A 19,636-nucleotide genomic window follows, 5' to 3' on the forward strand; every position below is an offset into this window, starting at 1 on the left:
CAAGTTTGTCGCACTGGTAGTGAATCACCCTGTATAATTACAAAAGTAGTCAATTACATTCAAGCAAGAGGTTTAAATCAAAGCTCTGTTGATGGAAGTTAAGTCAAAACATGAAAATGTTCCATACCACACAAATATAAGATGGCTGAGATTGGTGACTGGCTATATTTCAGTAATTTAGAAATTATATTTAGTAATGAAAAAAAAAAGTTCAGGTCCTCCTAGCAGCTGAATGAACTGAACTGATTCTGATTTTTCATTTTCCACAGATATTTTGAAGCTTAGAAATTAAATAAATTTAAATCTACAAGGAAAATTTGTACATTATTTATTTGCTTTACAAATGAAGATAAGATCATATGTGGAAATCATTGACAGATGCTGCATAAATGAAAAAAAATCTAGTTTTGGTTCATCAGTTGTACATGGATTATTCTTTGGAACATTTTGCAGAGTGCACCCCACATTGTAAATGTCCTTCAACCACCTCATCAGAAAAAATATTCTTGTTATTGAAAAAATATATTTTCCAACTACCATACATCTAAATATCTTGCTAGTGAGCATGTGAAAAGAAGGAAACCAAACTTTATGGAAAGTTACCATAGCAGTGTCTATTTTTTGACACACATGGTGCCATGAAGAATTTTTTTAAGGATTAACTTTTCAAATTGTAAAATAATTAATGATGGAGAAGCTTTAGAGTGACCACTGGCCAGATGCTGCTGTTAATAATGTTTTATATCCATTCTCCATAGAGCTGGTTTTGAATGATTTAAAGATTTACATGCCATTTTGGATGCTGATGCATCTAGCAAATGAAACTGTAAAACTTTTCTCGTAGAAGTGCAGTTATTTCATTAATCAAGAACCTCAGATTTCTATGAAAACACATTTAAAGAAAAAGGGTTATTGTGGGTAAATGTGTCAGCACATGGAGTAAATAAGTATATAAGCAGTCCACTAGTTTAGCAAAAAGGTGAACAATCAGAAATCACTCATTTTAAATTTTGTAAAACCTGAATTTTCATATTAGAGTTAAAAATATGGGAAAAAAAAGAAACATTAAAATCAAAAATCAACAAATAAATATTAACAATACGTTATATATACAGGCAGTTCCCGCTTTACGAGTTTCCAGGTTCTTTTTTTTTTCTCAAGTATTGAGTGTCAACAAAATTAAAAATATAAAACTGTGGTTAGACCCTCATTGATGTAAGGTGCTGAGACATGGGCAATTACAAGGGCCCAGGAGAAGAAGATGGAAGTGGCAGAGATGAGGATGCTAAGATGGATGTGTGGTGTGACGAGGAAGGACAGGATAAGAAATGACTACATCAGAGGTATAGTTAAGGTGGGGCCTCTGAGTAAAAAAATGCAGGAATCTAGGTTGAGGTGGCTTGGACATGTGGAACGAAGAAGTGAGGAGTATGTGGGGAAGAGGTGTGAAAAGTTGGAGGGATGAGGAAGAGGGGAAGACCTAAGCTGAGATGGAAGGACAAGGTGGCAGAGGATTTAAAAGAGAGAGAGAATGGAGGAGAGAGGAAGCCCAGGATAGGGAGGAATGGAGGAAAAGAATTAAGGACAGAAATGACGACTCCATATGAACATGGGAAGAAGGCAAAGATAAAGAAGAAGATTCGATTATATTAGATTGTATGCCAGATGCTAATCATGAAGAACAAAGAATGGTAATTGTAAGATTTGTTAACTTAAATAATGAAGCAAAAAAAATTGAAGTAAAAGAACATTTATTAAGGCTTTGGTTCAATTTCAGATACAACAGGTGAGGATCTTACTAATTTTGTACTTGATTTTTAAAGCAAGAAAATGACATGCATGGCCAATCCTATGACAACTTGGATAACATGAAGGGTAAAAATAGTGGTCTTCAGAAATGAATTTTAGATATCAATCTGAGACCATTTTATGTGCCATGCACAGCGCATAGTTTAAATTTAGTAATAAATGATGCCGCAAAAGCTTCTCTAGAATCTGAAAACTTTTTTGGCATTGTTCAGGAAATATTCCTTTCAGCATCTACATATCAGTGGAAAATTTTAATGGAAGAGTGCCCCACATTAGCTGTTAAACTGGTATATGAGACCAGGTGGTATATGAGACCAGGTGGGAAAACAGGGTTGATGCAATAAAAGCACTCAAGTACAGGAACTTCCCGGCTTACATAAGGGTTTTGTTCCACGGAACGCTACGCAAGTCGGATTTTACATAAGTCGGGGAATTTCCCCCATGCTTGTGTAGCACTCGCAACTGTGCTCGCTAAATTGATTGAATCAAAAAGAAATGTTCGACGAACATGTGAATAGAATTATTTATTGTATTTATTCAATTTTTTATTTCATGCGTGGGAAAAATTACAAAAGCGTGCAATTTAAAAAAATTTCAAAATTATAAAATTACAAAAAAAGAGAGGAGACAGGCATAATGTCAGTAAGTTTTACCTCTCGAGCATCATTGCCAGAATCAACGTCTTCAGCTGATAAGTACGCCACTGCGAAGGTTGAGGGCTGTGGAGATTTAGAAGGGGTCAGCCGCTCAACCTTACGAAAGATCATATTAATGGATGACTGGATGGTGGCTTTTTTCTTTTCATCATAGATTTCTTTGTAGCAAGCAAGCATATCATTCACCCTCTGTTAACTTTTAAGAATCATTCTCTGTCAGGATCCATCTTCTCAAACCTCGCCATTGCTGATGCAATTGCACAAAATGCTATTGCCATCTCTCTGGTGATGAAGCATCTCGGCTCATCATTTGGTTCATCCTGAGCTTCATCAACATTTCCTTCTTTCACTATCACTGCCTGCAAGTCAATAAATTCTTTGTTAGATAATTCCTTCTCTTCTTCCCCTATTAACTCCTCCACATCTTTGGCATCAACCTCTAACTGAAGTAGCTCTGCAATTTTTACAATCTTATCTGTAACCTCTTCATATGATTCTATTATATTTAGGCCACCCGAATAATTAAATTCATCTGCTGTGCTGTGTCTTATGTCTGTTAATTGCTTGTGTTCTATGGGCGATTTGTCTGTTTGTTGGACGAAAAACCCCAGTTTCTAGTGGAAAAACCTGGCTATCTATGCCTCAGACCGACTAACTCAGCCACGGAGTGAAAAAAGCCCATTAAAATTCCTTGCATCATCGACAGGATTTGAACCCAGGCCTTTTCCACCCGGTGTGGGGAGGACGGTGGCGATATCACTGTGCTACCCACGCAGACTTCATATGATTTATCTTTTCAAATCCTTCAGAGCCTTTTATGTGCCATGGACATATTTTCTTCCATGCACCATTTCAACAACTTGTAGTAATTTTCGCCTTATTAATGTTTAATAAGTAATTTCTGCCTTATTAATGTTTAAGATGGCGTGGTAAAGATGGTAAGATTTCCAAAAGTCTCTTAACGTAAAATTTTTCTTACCATTTCTACTGCACACAATGCCTGAGCAAATATGCGTAAATAGTATGCTTTTAAATTCGAAATAACACCCTGATCCATGGGTTGGATGAGTGAACTAGTGTTTGGCGGTAGAAATATGACTCTCACGTTTGAATTGAAATCATCTAGATGCGTAGGATGTCCAGGAGCATTATCTAATAGAAGCAAAATTTTGAAAGGAACGTCATTGTCTTTATAATATTTTTCAACCTCGGTAATGAAGTAGCATTTAAACCAATCTTCAAAGAGAGATATTGTTATCCATGCTCTCTGGTTCGATCGGAAGTTCATGGGCAGGGTGGCTTTGTTGACTTTATTGACCCTTAACTGCATGAGGATTTCCAGAATGGTACACAAGCAGTGGTTTTAATGTTGTTGTTTATTAGTTCTTGGTGCATCAGCTTCTGTGGACATAATGCACCTCTCTTGGTTTTGCTTTCCTAGTCTGGTTCCTTTCAAATTTTAGATCTAAGTAATACCTGACTTTATGAAGATATGGAGTTCAAATGGATTCATTGACTTGTGGTGATTTTTGTGTTTTAAATCTGATTATATAAGCCTATTGATTTTAGGTAGTGAAAAACTTCTCTTATATTATTTTCTTCACTTAGAATGTTTTCCAAAACTAGAGCATCTTGAATTTTAGTTACTGACCTAAAAGCTATTTTTATTTATAAAGGCTGGACAATCTAGTAGTAAATGTTTAACTGTTTGCTGTACATGGCACTGATTGCATTCAGGCAGTTCTTTGGCTTTAAGTAGAGAGGAATGGGCCCTGTTCATAACCTGGCAAGGGTTACTTCTTCTTTTCGGACATCTCTTTCACTGGATTTCCACTGCTTTAAAACTGGTTTAATTTGAAAAAGTTTATTATGAGTTTGCTCGCACCATATTCTTTGCCACTGTTTTTTGCTGTTCCCTTTGATACTATGTCTGTAGTCTGTAAAAGGTACTTTGGCCGTTGCAGAAAGGAGGCCTGTTGCCATTTTTGCTGAATGGTCTGCTTGTTCATTTCCTTTAATTCCCATATGTCCAGGAATCCAACAAAAGGTAACGTCTTGTTTTCTTTTAAGGATTTTGTTTAAGGTGACTTGGATTTGGATCTTATCAAGCTTCTATACAGATGTAACAAAGTGTACCTGTCTGCTCCCCAATTTGTTGCAGATATGACTCTCAGAATATTTAATTTCTTTAGACAGTTTATTCTAAGATCATTAGCATTAGCAAGGGCACGTGATGCAAGAAAGCAAGCTTATATAGCATCAGCCAAAAAAAAAAGAAAAAAAAACCCCTTATTTCACCAATCCCCTCGCTCCAAATGTTTGTCATGTTCTGCCTTGAATCTATTTAAGCTATCAACTTCTACAACAGATGGAAGTTTGTTCTAGCAATCAACCACCCGCTGGCTAAAGGTAAACTTCTGCACATCTATCCTACAACCATCTTTCCTTAATTTGAATTTATGTCCTCTCAGGCAATTATTCTGAGCAAGAGAAAGAATCCCATCGACATTGAGCATGCTCAAACCATTCAAGGCTTTATACACCTGAATCAGATCACCTCGCAGGTGCCTATTCATCCAGACACTGTAATTTGCAAAACTTAGTCTTTCTTCGTAAGAGCAACCCTTTGTTCTGTTCACTAATCTTGTTGCCCTTTTCTGTACTCGTTCCAACAGCTCTACATCCTTCTTAAAATGAGGCCTCCAGACCTGTATACAGTACTCATGGTGTGGCCTGACCATTGCCTTATACAAGGGGATAATCACTTCCTTATCCCTGCTAGAAAAATTCCTGTATATCATTGACAAGACACCATGAGCTACTCTTGCAGACCATCTGCACTGCTCAGAAAACTTCATATCTGCCTGCACAATTACCCCCAGGTCCTTTTCATTCTCTACCACTGCCAGTGTCATACCACTGAGTTGATACGTTACTCTGGGATTACTGCTTCCCATATGCAGCACTTTACATTTGTCAATGTTAAACTTCATTTGCCACCTCCCAGCCCATCTGCTCAACTTTTCTAGATCCTGTTGCAGCAGTGTACTGTCTTTAGTGTCATTAACAACCCTGCCAACCTTCGTATCATCTGCAAACTTGGACATTAAGCCTGATATACCTTCATCAATATCATTTATAAATACAGAAAACAACAATGGACCCAACTCTGAACCCTGAGGGACTCCACTAATAACAGTGTCTATTGATTACCACTCTCTGTCTTCTCCCACTCAACCATCCCTTTATCCATAGCAGCAATTTACCTCCAATGCCATTTGAGGAAATCAGGCGACAATCAGCTGTCGCCTGATTTCCTCCAACTCCTTACATCACGCATACACAAAGACAATGTGTGTTTTTGACAATGAAAAATTTCCTCGCACTCCTTACATCACGCACACACAAGGACCCCTTGGTAATATCATGTCCCATACCTAATTGCTCCACAAACATCAAGCAAGCAGTGCATTTTAAAAGGCTGTGATTCAGAGGACATCTGCTCCCCCTCCCCTCTCCTCCCCTCCCCACTCAGTTCTTCCCTGAACCACAGCACTCCCATTAGTCTGCAAAGGAATCTGTTGAGTTGGTATACTGGAATTTACCAGGATTGCTTTTCTATCATGTGCAGTGCTGCTTGCAATTCTGTCTTTTCTGTATATATTGTAATGTTTTAGTGATATATTATTCTGGGGTTTAAGATATGTTTCTTGCAAACATAGACTAATCAGACTGTACTGAGATAAGAGATCATGGATATCCTCAAAGTTGCTGCAGAGTCCTCTACAATTCCAATGTAAAAATGTATTCATTATTGGGTTTTGATAGTATTTTCAGCTTGTTTTCTTAAGTTTGTTGGTTTTGGATTCTCTGTTTTTTGTCTTCCTTTTTTAGGAAAGGATGGCTTTCCAGTATCCATCTCTTCTTCTTCTGCAAAAATTTCTGTTCTTTTCTTCTACTTCCATATCGTCCATTTTATTTCCATTTACTTTAGCGGTTCTAACTTGTTTTGTAGATTTGGTGGTATCGTAATGGGTGTGCTTATTGCTTGATCAGGTTTTTGTTTTGGTTCAGTAAGCAGAGAACGTGCCCAGTCTGACATGGATTTTTTTGGTGGGATTGTTACATCTGTCTGTGTTTCTGTTGTCCTAAAAGTTTGCGTTACCTGTGCGTACGTTGGTCTATTTGCTCGTTATAGTTGTATTATTTTTTTGCTTCTTGGTATGTTACATTGTTTTCTACCTTATATTTTTGTATTCTTTTTTCTCTCTTCCATTCTTCACATCCTTTTGAGTAGGCATTATGTTGTTCTCCTCTGCAGTTTGTGCATCTTGAATTCTGTGCTGTATAGTCGCATTGTGTGTGTGTGTGTGCGCGCGCGCGCGCGCTCTCATGACCCACATTTTGCACATATAGAAAAGCCTCTGCATACAGATTTAGAGTGTCCATACTTTTGACACTTGAAGCATTGGACAGGGTTTGGAATATATGGTCTCAGTGGGCAGTTTAGATAACCAGCTTTTATTGTTTTTGGTGGTTTTGGACTGTTGAAAGTTAGAATTATATTCTTTATAGAGATAATTTCTCCTTCTCTTTTAATTGTTATTCTTTTCACTTTAATAACACCTTGGTCTTTCAACTCTTCTTTTATTTCATCTTCGGGAACATTGAGAAGATCCCACTCTGCAATTACTCCTTTCGAGGTATTCAGGATGTTATTGGAATTTCTCCAAATGTTCTTGCTTTTATTAGATGCTCTACTTGTTTTTGTAGTAAATCTCTACTAGTAAATACCCTGATATTAGCATTAGCATTAGTAGAGGCATATGATGCAAGAAAGCAAGCTTATTCAGCATCAGCCAAAAAAAAAAAAAAAAAAACCCTCTCCCATTTCACCCCTCCGTTCGTTCGAAATACCTGTCCAGTTGAGCTTTAAATTTGTTTAGGCTATCAACTTCAACAACAAGTGATGGAAGTCAGTTCCACCAACCAACCACCCAACCATATATTAGTCTTCTGACTGTTTTAGGTGAACTAGCTATGCTTTCAAGAGTTTTTTTTAAATTCTTAAAGATGACAAACTTCCGATGGGTTGTTCATTCTTAAAAAATGAACTAGAAACAGTGGTGCAACTAGAGGAGAGCCTCTGTCCTTTGTTGCTTAGCTGCACAAGAATGCATTTGATCTAGTTTTCTGCAAGTTTGAGTAGCAGAAACATGGTCTGTGTTTGCCATGTTTGCTCCTTTTTGCCCTTGGTAAGAGGACTTTTCTGCCAAGGCTTCCAAGCCCCACCATGTGGAGACAGGAACAGTGATGCTAGGAGGCCAAGTGGTTGAAGGGTTAGTTGGTTAGTGGAAACTAGAAATATATATAAAAAAGGTAAAGAAAGGTGAGTTTCCTTTCTGAGTTCTAACTTGTAGTTTTCTAAGTATAGTACTGTTGAGAGAAAGATGGGAACTTAAAAATAACTTTAATCACATGTCATGAGCACTCTATAAGTCACAGTAATATCGTTTGGACTTGAAAAATGCTTGGTACCCGGGATATCCAAAGGTTGTTTGCTTCAGAATCCAAGAACAACTTAGAATGATTGGGGTTAAATCTCCTGAGCAAAGTTGTTTGACTATTTTAGGAGTACCTGCTACAACCTCCGTGCTTTTCTGTACTAAAAAAATGGAGATGAGCTGCTAAGAGGTATCTTTGATAAAGAATGTAAAATTAAGAAAGCAGTCAGATCAGTTGAAGAATCTTCTTTTTTAATTCTTTTTAGTCAGAACAATTCATGTTCATTATGTAAGCATGCAGGCTCAGTTGGGAAGATTAAGGGGTCCATTTTGGTTCCTTTTTGCCCAAAGTATTGGATTTATACTCAGATTATTGGCCTTGCTACTTGGAGGCAAGAGTGGTGCCACTAGTGACCAAGCGATAAGGGTTAGTGTTTTAGAGAAGTTAGTTATATATACAAAAGAAAGGTGTTTTTCCTTTGTTGGTAGAAAGCTTACTTCTTTGTTTAGAAGCCAAAAAAAAAAAAAAACTTTGAAAGTAAAGGCTTTAAAAATCTCTATAATCAGTCATTTAGAGAAAAGATGCTTTCAAATCACTTCAGAAATCATTATGATCACTCACTTGGGGACTGCAAAAAAGGTGCCATGCACATTACAACAGAAGTGTTCCTGCAAGACCATCTGTTTATGAATGGTACAGAAATTTTGTGCCAACTTGGTGTCATATGATGCATCGTAAGAAAATTAGTAGGCCTACTATGAGAAATAAAACACTATGAGAGGCAAGCATATTCATCCAAATCTGAAAAAATTTCAAATGACATGCTGATATTAGCTGCATGTGACATGAACTATATCATTAACAAACTACCTGAATAGAAAGCACTATATCAATGTCTGTGGAATTATTAAACTATTTTTAATTTTCTTATGCTTAACAAATAGAAACATGTTACCTAAGTTCTTTCTTCATATCACAATAATCTTTTTGCTTAAGTAACTTTTCTGCTAACTCTTTTATTATTTTGTCTTTTTCTGAAACAATTTCTTCCAGATGTGAAATCTGAAAAAAAACAAAAAAAAAAAAAAAAACAACTATTAATTCTGAACTGAGATAAGTAAATATACATACCTTGTTCTTGAAACATATGTAAATTTGCTTCTCAATATATTTAATAACTTATATGTAATCCTATTTTGCTTCTCTGCCCACTATTCAGAATTCAAAATAACTTTGTAATTTTTCTGGCTCATCTAGCTTAAGTGGAGGAAGAAAATGTTCCTATGAAATGATCATGTTGTTTCAGAAAATCTTTGTCCTCACACCATCTAAAATTATTATATTCATAACTGACTCATTATATTTATACTACTCAAAGGAAACTTTGAGTAGTATATCTGTTTCCATCTCTCCTACAAACAAATACAGAATTTGTTAAATAATAACAAATAAATAGATAAGTATATTATATTTATAACTGGCTCATTACATTTATGCTGCTCAAAGGAAACCTCTGCTATCATCACACCTGCAAATGCTTAATTTGTTAAATATAATTACAAATAAAATCTACTTATTAATAGATAAATATATATCAGATGCATCCATTGGATATATTATCAGTAACTTTGATGGGTAACTAACTTTGGTAACCTAGATGATATGATTGATAATTTTGATGGAAGGCTGGCTGATTTCAGAATCAGCTTGAAAAATTACAAGCTCTGTGTGGGTTTCTCACACACAGCTTGTAATTTAAAAAACTGCAACCCTACTGCTATATCAGGTGGTCACAATGTTCTTTTAAGTGGAATATTTTTTGTCACAGACTTTTTTTCCCCCCACAAGATAGATATTCAATATGGAAAACATGAATGATAACAAAATAGAAGATAGGTTATAAACATAAGAAAATTTCTGCAAATGTTTAATATGACTGCACCTTCATGTGCAACATTGTGGTCACAGGAGAAAAAACGTTTTCAATAGGGAAGTAGTTGCTTCCCTATTGAAAAATACCTAATTTCCAAATCAGACATCTGTATTGAACATTGCAAAAAATAATGAAAAAAAAGGATCTACAGTTAAAGCTAGTTAAACTTAGAATGAATGTTCTGAACAGATATGGATACACCCAAGGCTGTTTGCAAGGCTCTGTAATAGCACTTTTTCTCTAGTAACTCAAGGCAAGAAATTTCAACAATTACTTAATTAGCTCATACTTTTTTTTGGGTAGAGGTGTCGACCACATGTCATATATGATTGTGCATCATTCCACAAATACACAATATAGATGAATCAACATGCAACCTACAGCAAGACAGTACACTGGCACACTATGCTCTTGCTCTCTCTCTCTCATTGTAACATGTTCAGTGGTAATGGATTGGACAAAAATCAGAAATAGCATGGCCATCTTAAAGCAGTGACTGGACAACATGAAACAATGCACTTTGGGTTATTCTAAAGCAAAAGATTTATCAAGTGCAGCTAACTGTTCAAGATCTAAAAATATCCATCATGCACTGCTTTTATGATATTCAGCCTTCAGTATGGAAGACAATATCTAACAGATCAAATAAGGTTCAGAGAATGGAATATACAGGTATGCTTTGATTTCACTGACTAGGGACTTTGTAGCCAAAGTGTGTAGAGAGTTTATGCAGGTGTAGTTTTGGTTTGTTTTTTGTTTAAATATTTGTTGGTGCATCAGCTGCAATGGCTATGGTGCACCAAGCTTATTGTTTATTTACTGGTTGATATTTATTTTCAAGTTGGTTGTTGCTGTAGAAGTTTATTTTAACATTGTTTCTGCTGCAGTATGTAATGCATGGCATCATGTTTTTACAAATTTAAGAAAAAAGGAAGACGTCAGTTATATTGGATCTACTGCCTAAAATAAGTTGTAGTAAGAAGTTGTCCTGTGTTCGAATAATGTTCCAAAGGCCATCTGGCACATTCTGTTATAAATTTTGGGCAGTCAAATATAATATGGAGGATTGGTAACCTTCTGTGGTTAACCGTCTCCCATATTATATTGTGGCATAGGGGTGAGTCTTCTGCCCTAAGCAAATAAGAACAAGTCCAATTTTGTTTGTGTGTCCAATTCTTATTCTTGTTAGAATCACTTCCTCCCATCTGTTGGATCTTTCACTAGTATTCCAGCCCTGAGTGCCAAGCAAGTGATCATAGTGTTTTCAAAAGTGATTTGACAGCATCTTCTCTCCAATCAGATGATTAAAGAGAATATTAAAGTCTTTTAATTTACAAACTTATTTTATATTTAGCTCCCTCTAAATAAATAAGCAAGCATCCTATCAAGAAAGGTTTGGTTTGGATTTTATTGGCGCATTAGCAATTAAGCCTATAATGTGCCAAAACCAGGTCATATATAAAAAGTTAAACATTCAGTGACCTAATTAGTTAGGCCACCATGTCAAGATATAATAACATAGATATAAAAAATATAAAAGTAAAACATATCAACAAAGAAATAGCAATAAAAGGTAAATTTTAAATACGAGTAAAAATGTTTACTGATTTTAGAAAGCTAAAAACAGCAGACACATGGTCATTGTCAGATAAAATCTGACTGAGTGTATAAGGCTCAGCCAGATGACTAAAAGCTGTAAAATAAAAATCACATTTGTGTCTAAAACATGGACACTCGGTTAAAATGTGACGAATACTTAAAAAGGTGTCACAGTTCTTACACACAGGACAGTCATCTGCCCCTCAGCAGAAATGCATGTGTAAGATGACTGTGTCCTATGCATAGATGAGCTAGAACAAATTCCTCTCTGCGGTTCCTGTGCAGACTAGACTGCCAGTGTCGGATTACAGGCTTTATCTGATAGAGCTTGTTTGTGATTTGCTCGTGCCAAGATTGTTGCCATTGGGACAGTAATTTAGCGTGTATTAGCTGCCTGTATAGGGGACTAACAGGCAATAAGTGTTGTGGGGTTCTGGTGATCTGGCCACAGCATCTGCCAGTTCATTTCCCCTGATCCCAAGGTGGCTTGGAATCCAGCAGAAACAAATGTCAAAAGAACACTCAGACAGAGAGTGTAGTGTCTGCTGAATCCAGGTCACAAATGGATGAGGATTATACCTCATACCCGATAAAGCCTGCAGTGTACTTAGAGAATCAGTGTACACCATACACCTATGGGTTTTAATGTGGTCCAAGGCCAACTCTATAGTATACAACTCAGCTGTATATATGCTGCATTCTTGGGGAATCTTTCCAGATACTGAATAACTGGAAAGATAGCAGCAAATCCAACAGACAACTCTGACTTCGAGCCATCAGTGAAGACAGGCAAGAATTCGGAATATTTGGCTCAGTGGGCAGCGTAGAGTTGTTGGTAGACAGAAGATGGAGTTATGGACTTACCCCAATTTTTAATGGAGAAGTCGCATGATGCTAAGCGAGCATGCCAGGGTGGAAGTGGTTGCCTTGGTGACTGGGCAACATTGTCTACCATGATGTCGAGCTCTCTGAGCAGCTCTTGGACACAGATACCAAAAGGCCGGTTGGCAGTCTGACGAGTGTTATATAGGTTTTTCCATCGTGGCTTGAAAACGGATGTCCACATAAAGTTGTCTGGCAGGGATTTTAATTTAAAGATATATTTTAAAGACAAATAAACTCTGGACAGGGGATGTTCTAAATGCTCCAGTAGCAATATGGATGGCTTTGGTGGGGAACTGGGTCCAGCCATCTAAGTATGCTGTATCTAGCCGATGCGTACACTTGGGACCCATAGTCTAGTTTAGATCAGACAAGCGCACAATAGAGGCTGAGTAAAGTGGAGCGGTCTGCTCCCCATTTATTGGAGGAGATAGCATGTAGGAGGTTTAACCCTCTCATGCACTTTGTCCGCAGTTGATGGATATAAGGTAAAAATGTCAACTTCTTGTCGAAAATGATCCACAAGAATTTTGTCTCGGGTGCTACTGGAATGATGTCTTGTCCGAGTTTAAGTTCTGGTTCAGGGTGAAGGTTCCATTTGTGACAAAAGTGTACGCAGACAGTCTTCTGTGGCGAGAACCTAAAACCATTAGTCACTGCCCAAGTGTTGACATGGTCAATGGCATGCTGCAATTGTCTTTCAATGACCCTCATATTGCATGACTGCAAAAAGATGCCAAAGTCATCTACAAAGAGGGCACTGTTTATGGTTGGAGGAAGTTTTTCAGTTATAGAGTTAAATTTGATAGCAAAATGCGTAACGCTTAAAACTGATCCTTGTGGAACTCCCTCTTCTTGGCAGAATAGCCAGGAGAAGGTGGATCCTACACGAACTTGGAAAGACCGGTCTGCAAGGAAGTTTTTAATAAAGAGAGCAATATGTTCCCTAAGACCAAAGTTATATATGTCTTTTAAAATTCCATATCTCCAAGCTGTGTCATACACTTTTTTCATATCAAAGAAAATGGGTTTGGGTTCGCCTGTGCGGCCGCAGCTATTTTGCAGCTCCTGGAGAAGAGACGTTTTTTCTGATTTATTTTCTGTTTTATTAGCTTAAATTGGCATATTTACTTATTTTCTAGAGTAGTTTTATATTCCTAGTTACAATACTTAGTTTAAAGTTTAACTTGATAGAGATTTTGTGGGTATTACTTAGTATCGGTAACGGTATCAAATCCACGTGTTACAAATTGCAGCTCCGTTGAACGAGAGGTTTTAACCGTATTTATCCGATTTATTAACCAATTGTTATATCAAATTATTATCTATAAGTAGCTATAGATCTAGTCAGGATCCTTAGTTTATTCTAAATTGAGACAGCGAGATTTGGAAGTTAATCAATACTTAAGAGTCCGTAGAAGTACCATTAGTAATTATCGCCATTGTAACATGATACAGCATATCCGGAATTCGATAGCATTAGCTTTGTATAGTATAGTGCATAATATAATATTGTCAATTAAATTGTACTTTTAACTATATATATATATATATATAACGACTTAGAGTACAAACGTAACAAATAATTAATACATAACTTGATACGGAAGTTACATAAAGGGAACTCGTAGATAGGAAGGGAAAGCTGAAAAATAAATATAGCGTTATAACTGTGTTAGGATACAAGTTTAAGGTTTTAATTTTGTTCTGAAATTGTAATTTTATTGACATTAAATCGAAATCATGACTCAGACCAGAGCAGCAAAGCAAAAGGCTCAAGCTAATGGGAGTGCTGTGGCTCAGGGGAGAACTGAGGGGGGTCAGTTGCCCTCTGAATCACAGCCTTTTAAGATGCACTGTTTGCTTGATGTTTGCGGAGCAATCGGGTACGGGACATGATACTGCCATGGGGGATGTCTTTGGGTGTGCACGATGCAAGGGAATTAGGCGACAACTCAGCGTTGTTATGGGTCTATATGAAACCTTGAAGGACAGGGTGGATGCCCTTGAAAGAAATAAATTGAGGGGCCCATCAAGCTCTCAGCTGCCCACATCAACACCACAGCTTGCACTTGGTCATCTTGCAACACAGAGGCAGCCCCCAAGGCAGAATGCGCTGGTCCACAGGAACTAGTAGTTGTTGGTGACTCTATTGTCAGGGAAACGGGAAACATGCTTTGTAAAAAGGATAGGTGGAACAGGACCAGGGTATGTCTGCCAGGGGCAAAGGTTGATGATGTTGTGGAGCGGATATCATCTTTTAAAGGCACAAAAGGTGATATAGTTGTACACGTTGGCACTAATGATATTAAGAGTAGGAGACCAGCGGAATTACTTAGCAAGTACAGGTCACTGTTGAAAAAAAGCCGTGAATTAGGGTTGAATTTGAAAGTGTCTGCAATTCTGCCCAGACACGATAGGAGGGAGTATATGATGAGAGCCTTGTCGATCAATTCGGCCCTGGAAAGATTGTGCAAGACTCAAGGGGTAGAATTTTTTTCAGCCTGGACTGTACTTGTTAACAGGAGAGATTGCTTCTACAGGGATGGGATACACTTAAATAGAAAGGGTGCAAGAATATTTGCTGATACTATCGAGGCAGTGTTAGGTGGGTCGGAAAACTGCTAGCTTAGGGGGAGAGAAAGACTAATAGATTAACAGTAGCCACTGGAAGAGGTGAAAGAGATTCTTGCACTGCTTCTATTGGAATGAGCAGAAGCCTGAAAAACAAGATGCAGGATATTTCAGAGACTGCTGGAAGTCATTGTGGTACAGGTAAACACATGGGTTGTGTTAGGGTAGCTAAGAATAGAAACACCAATGCTAGGAGTTTAGAACAGATACACCAATGCTAGGAGTTTAGTAAATAAATTTGATGAATTTGAGGTATTGCTCAAAACATCAAAGGCAGATATTGTTGGGATATCAGAGACGTGGTGTTACACAGATATAAGGAATGCAGAACTGGAATTTGTGGAGTATAACATCTACAGAAAGGATAGACAGGATAGGAAGGGAGGAGGGGTTATGCTATTAGTTAAAAAACACAAAATCCAAGGAAGTGAAGCCAGTCGACATCGATGGACAGGGCAGTGTCGAGTCAGTTTGGTGTGACATAAGCATAGGTAAATCAAAATTGAGAGTAGGAGTGTGCTATAGGCCTAATGACTCTGATGAGTATAATAAGATACTGTACAGGGAAATAGAGTGGGCCAGTAAATCAGAGAGTCTTATAATGGGGGATTTTAATTTCCCAGATATTGACTGGAATTTGTGGGTTGGTCACTCACACACTAGCAAGGCTTTTGTGTATTTATTGGATGATTGTTTTCTACATCAGCATGTTCGAGAGGCAACTAGAGGGAGTAATACTCTTGATCTGATTATCAGTAGTGATTCTTCATGCATTAAGAATCTGCAGATAAAGGAACCACTAGGTGGCAGTGATCACAGTGTGCTGAAGTGGGATTTACTCAAGGAGGTAACTACCATCAGAGGTAAAGGGAAGGGTTTTTGCTTTCGTAAAGGTGACTATGATGGTCTGAAACAGTATTTAAATTCTATACAGTGGGACCACCTGATGATGTTACCAACAGCAAATTCAAAATGGGAAGCATTCAAGGAACTAATCTTGAAAGCTACCAGGCTTTACATACCAACCAAGAAATATTGTTCAAGGTTCAGGCCTAAACGGTTGTCAGATGAACTAATGAGACATATGGCAGAGAAGAAAAATGCATGGGATACATACAAATTAATGGGTGACATGGAAGCCTATGATAGATATAAGTTGGTCTGTAACCAAGTCACAAAGGAGATTAGGCAGGCAAAGGCAGATTATGAGAAATCCTTGGCAAAGGATGCAAAGAAAAACAGAAAAGAGTTCTTTACCTATTTAAACTCAAGAAGGGAAGGAATGAATCAGATTGGTCCACTCGATGTTGATGGTTCAACAGTTGAGGATCCTGCTCAGGTGGCTAACAATCTAAACAAGTATTTTGCATCTACATTCACACATGAGGAGCTATTCAGGAAGGGGAATGTCGTAGGTGAAGTAAAATTGGCAGTGAGCTAGATGATTTTCTAATAACTGAGAGGAAAGTGGAGGAAAAATTTTTGAGGATAAACATAAAAAAGGCACGCGGGGTGGATGAGATCTATTCAGTTATATTAAAGGAGGCAGCAAAGGAAGTAAGCAAACCCCTAGCCATAATTATGAGAGCTTCTTTGGACTCAGGGGAGGTAACCATAGACTGGAGATTTGCAAATGTAACCCCAATTCACAAAGGAGGATCAAAGGATGACACAACTAACTTCGGTTCCAGGAAAATTAATGGAGGCACTGGTTAAAGAAGCACTGCAGGATCATCTGGACAAGAATTCAGTTATAGCTCAGACACAGCATAGTTTTGTTAAGGGCAGGTCTTGTCTGACCAATTTGATTGGATACTATGATGTAGTCACAAAAGAACTGGATGCAGGGAATAACTTTGATATTATATATTTGGATCTTAGAAAGGCTTTTGATACTGTTGCGCATGGAAGACTGCTGCACAAATTGGAGCCAAATTGCTGCTATGGATAAAGGGATGGTTGAGTGGCAGAAGACAGAGTGGCAATCAATGGACACTGCTCAACGTGGACTAATGTTATTAGTGGAGTTCCTCAGGGTTCAGTGTTGGGTCCATTGTTGTTTTCTGTATTTATAAATGATATTGATGATGGTATATCAAGCTTAATGTCCAAGTTTGCAGACGATACAAAGGTTGGCAAGGTTGTTAAGGACACTACTGATGCTATGCTGCTGCTGCAACAGGATCTGGAAAGTTGAGCAGATGGGCTGAGAGGTGGCAAATGAAGTTTAACATTGACAAATGTAAAGTACTACATATGGGAAACAGTAACCCCAGATCAACGTATCAACTCTGTGGTACTACGCTGACAGTGGTAGAGAATGAAAAGGACCTGGGGTAATTAGCATTAGCATTAGCATTAGTAGAGGCATTTGATGCAAGAAAGCAAGCTTATGCAGCATCAGCCAAAAAAAAAAAAAAAAAAAAAAAGTAACATAAATAAATAAAAATAACCACTTCCACTTCACCCCTCTGTTCGTTCGAAATACCTGTCCAGCTGAGCCTTAAACTTATTTAGGCTATCAACTTCCACGACAAGGGATGGAAGTCTGTTCCACCCACCAACCACCCGCTGGTTAAAGGCAAATTTCCGCACATCTATCCTACATCTGTCTTTCCTCAATTTGAATTTATGCCCTCTCAGGTGATTTTTCTGAGCTAGAGGAAGAATCCCATCAGCATTGAGCATGCTCAAACCATTCAAGGCTTTGTACACCTCTATCAGATCACCCCGCTGGTGCCTAGTTTCCAGACACTGTAATTTGCAAAACTTAAGCCTTTCTTCGTAAGAGAACCCCTTTGTCCCATTCACCAATCTAGTTGCCCTTCTCTGTACTCGTTCCAGCAGCTCTACATCCTTCCTGAAATGAGGCCTCCAGGCCTGTATACAGTACTCTAGGTGTGGCCTGACCATTGCCTTATACAAGGGAATAATCACCTCCTTATCCCTGCTAGAAAAATTCCTATATATCATTGACAATACACCATGAGCTACTCTTGCAGCTCGTCTGCACTGCTCAGAGAACTTCATATCTGCCTGCACCACCACCCCCAGGTCCCTTTCATTCTCTACCACTGTCAGTGTAGTACCACAGAGTTGATACGTTGCTCTGGGGTTGCTGTTTCCCATATGTAGTACTTTACATTTGTCAATGTTAAACTTCATTTGCCACCTCGAAGCCCATCTGCTCAACCTTTCCAAATCCTGTTGCAGCAGCATAGTGTCAGTAGTGTCCTTGACAACCCTGCCAACCTTCGTATCGTCTGCAAACTTGGACATTAAGCTTGATATACCATCATCAATATCATTTATAAATACAGAAAACAATAAAGGCCCCAATACTGAACCCTGAGGGACTCCACTAATAACATTAGTCCACGATGAGCAGTGTCCATTGATTACCACTCTCTGTCTTCTCCCCCTCAACCACCCCTTTATCCATTGCAGCAACTTGCCTCCAATGCCACACTGCTCCAATTTGTGCAGCAGTCTTCCATGTGCAACAGTATCAAAAGCCTTTCTAAGATCCAAGTATATAATATCAAAGTTATTCCCTGCATCCAGTTCTTTTGTGACTGCATCATAGTATCCAATCAAATTGGTCAGGCAAGACTTCCCCTTAACAAAACCATGCTGTGTCCTAGCTATAACTGAAGTCTTGTCTAGATGATCCTGCAGTGCTTCTTTCACCAGTGCCTCCATTAATTTTCCGGGAACAGAAGTTAAACTCACAGGTCTATAATTGTGCATGCAGATATGAAGTTCTCTGAGCAGTGCAGACGAGATGCAAGAGTAGGTCATGTTGTCTTGTCAATGATATACAGGAATTTTTCTAGCAGAGATAGGGATGTGATTATTCCCTTGTATAAGGCATTGGTCAGGCCACACCTTGAGTACTGTATACAGGTCTGGAGGCCTCATTTCAAGAAGGATGTAGAGCTGCTGGAATGAATACAGAGAAGGGCAACAAGATTAGTGAATGGAACAAAGGGTTGCTCTTACAAAGAAAGGCTTAAGTTTTTCAAATTAGAGTCTGGAGACTAGGCATCGGTGAGGTGATCTGATAGAGGTGTATAAGGCTTTGAATGTCTTGAGCATGCTCAATGCCGATGGGATTCTTCGTCTTGCTCAGAATAATCACCTGAGAGGGCATAAATTCAAATTGAGGAAGGACGGATGTCGGATCGATGTGCAGAAATTTGCCTTTAGCCAGCGGGCAGTTGGTTTGTGGAATAGACATCCATCACTTGTTGTTGAAGTTGATAGCCTAAACAAATTTAAGGCTCAGCTGGACAGGTATTTCGAACGAACGGAGGGGTGAAATGGGAGTAGTGGTTGTGTTTTTTTTTTTTTTTTTTTGGCTGATGCTGAATAAGCTTGCTTTCTTGCATCATATGCCTCTGCTAATGCTAATGCTAAAACCGACACCTGGTGCTCACGTTTCAGGAAGGCATTATGTATAGATGTTTCCAAGTGGTTTAAATGGTCAAGTGTTGACCTGTTCCTTCGGAAGCCACACTGTATCCTGGAAAGGAGGTCATTAGGTTCCAAATACCACAAAAGAAGAGCATTGACCATTCCACGATCTTGCACAAGCAGCTCGTCAGAGCAATAGGAC

The 19,636-nt window shown here is 38.2% G+C and overlaps 1 protein-coding gene across 1 annotated transcript in view; it reads right to left on the bottom strand.

Annotated features, from left to right (window-relative positions):
* Positions 1 to 19,636, bottom strand: part of LOC150081830 (homeobox protein cut-like) — a 323,211-nt gene that overhangs the window by 296,790 nt on the left and 6,785 nt on the right. The window contains exon 2 of the mRNA XM_090379744.1: positions 8,926 to 9,032. Coding sequence (XP_090235870.1) covers positions 8,926 to 9,032 — 107 coding nt within the window. The remainder of the gene's footprint in view (positions 1 to 8,925; positions 9,033 to 19,636) is intronic.

Source organism: Mastigoproctus giganteus, chromosome 8 (assembly GCF_048544385.1).
Source record: "Mastigoproctus giganteus isolate SK-2022 chromosome 8, ASM4854438v1, whole genome shotgun sequence".
NCBI classification, from domain to species: Eukaryota; Metazoa; Arthropoda; class Arachnida; order Uropygi; family Thelyphonidae; genus Mastigoproctus; species Mastigoproctus giganteus.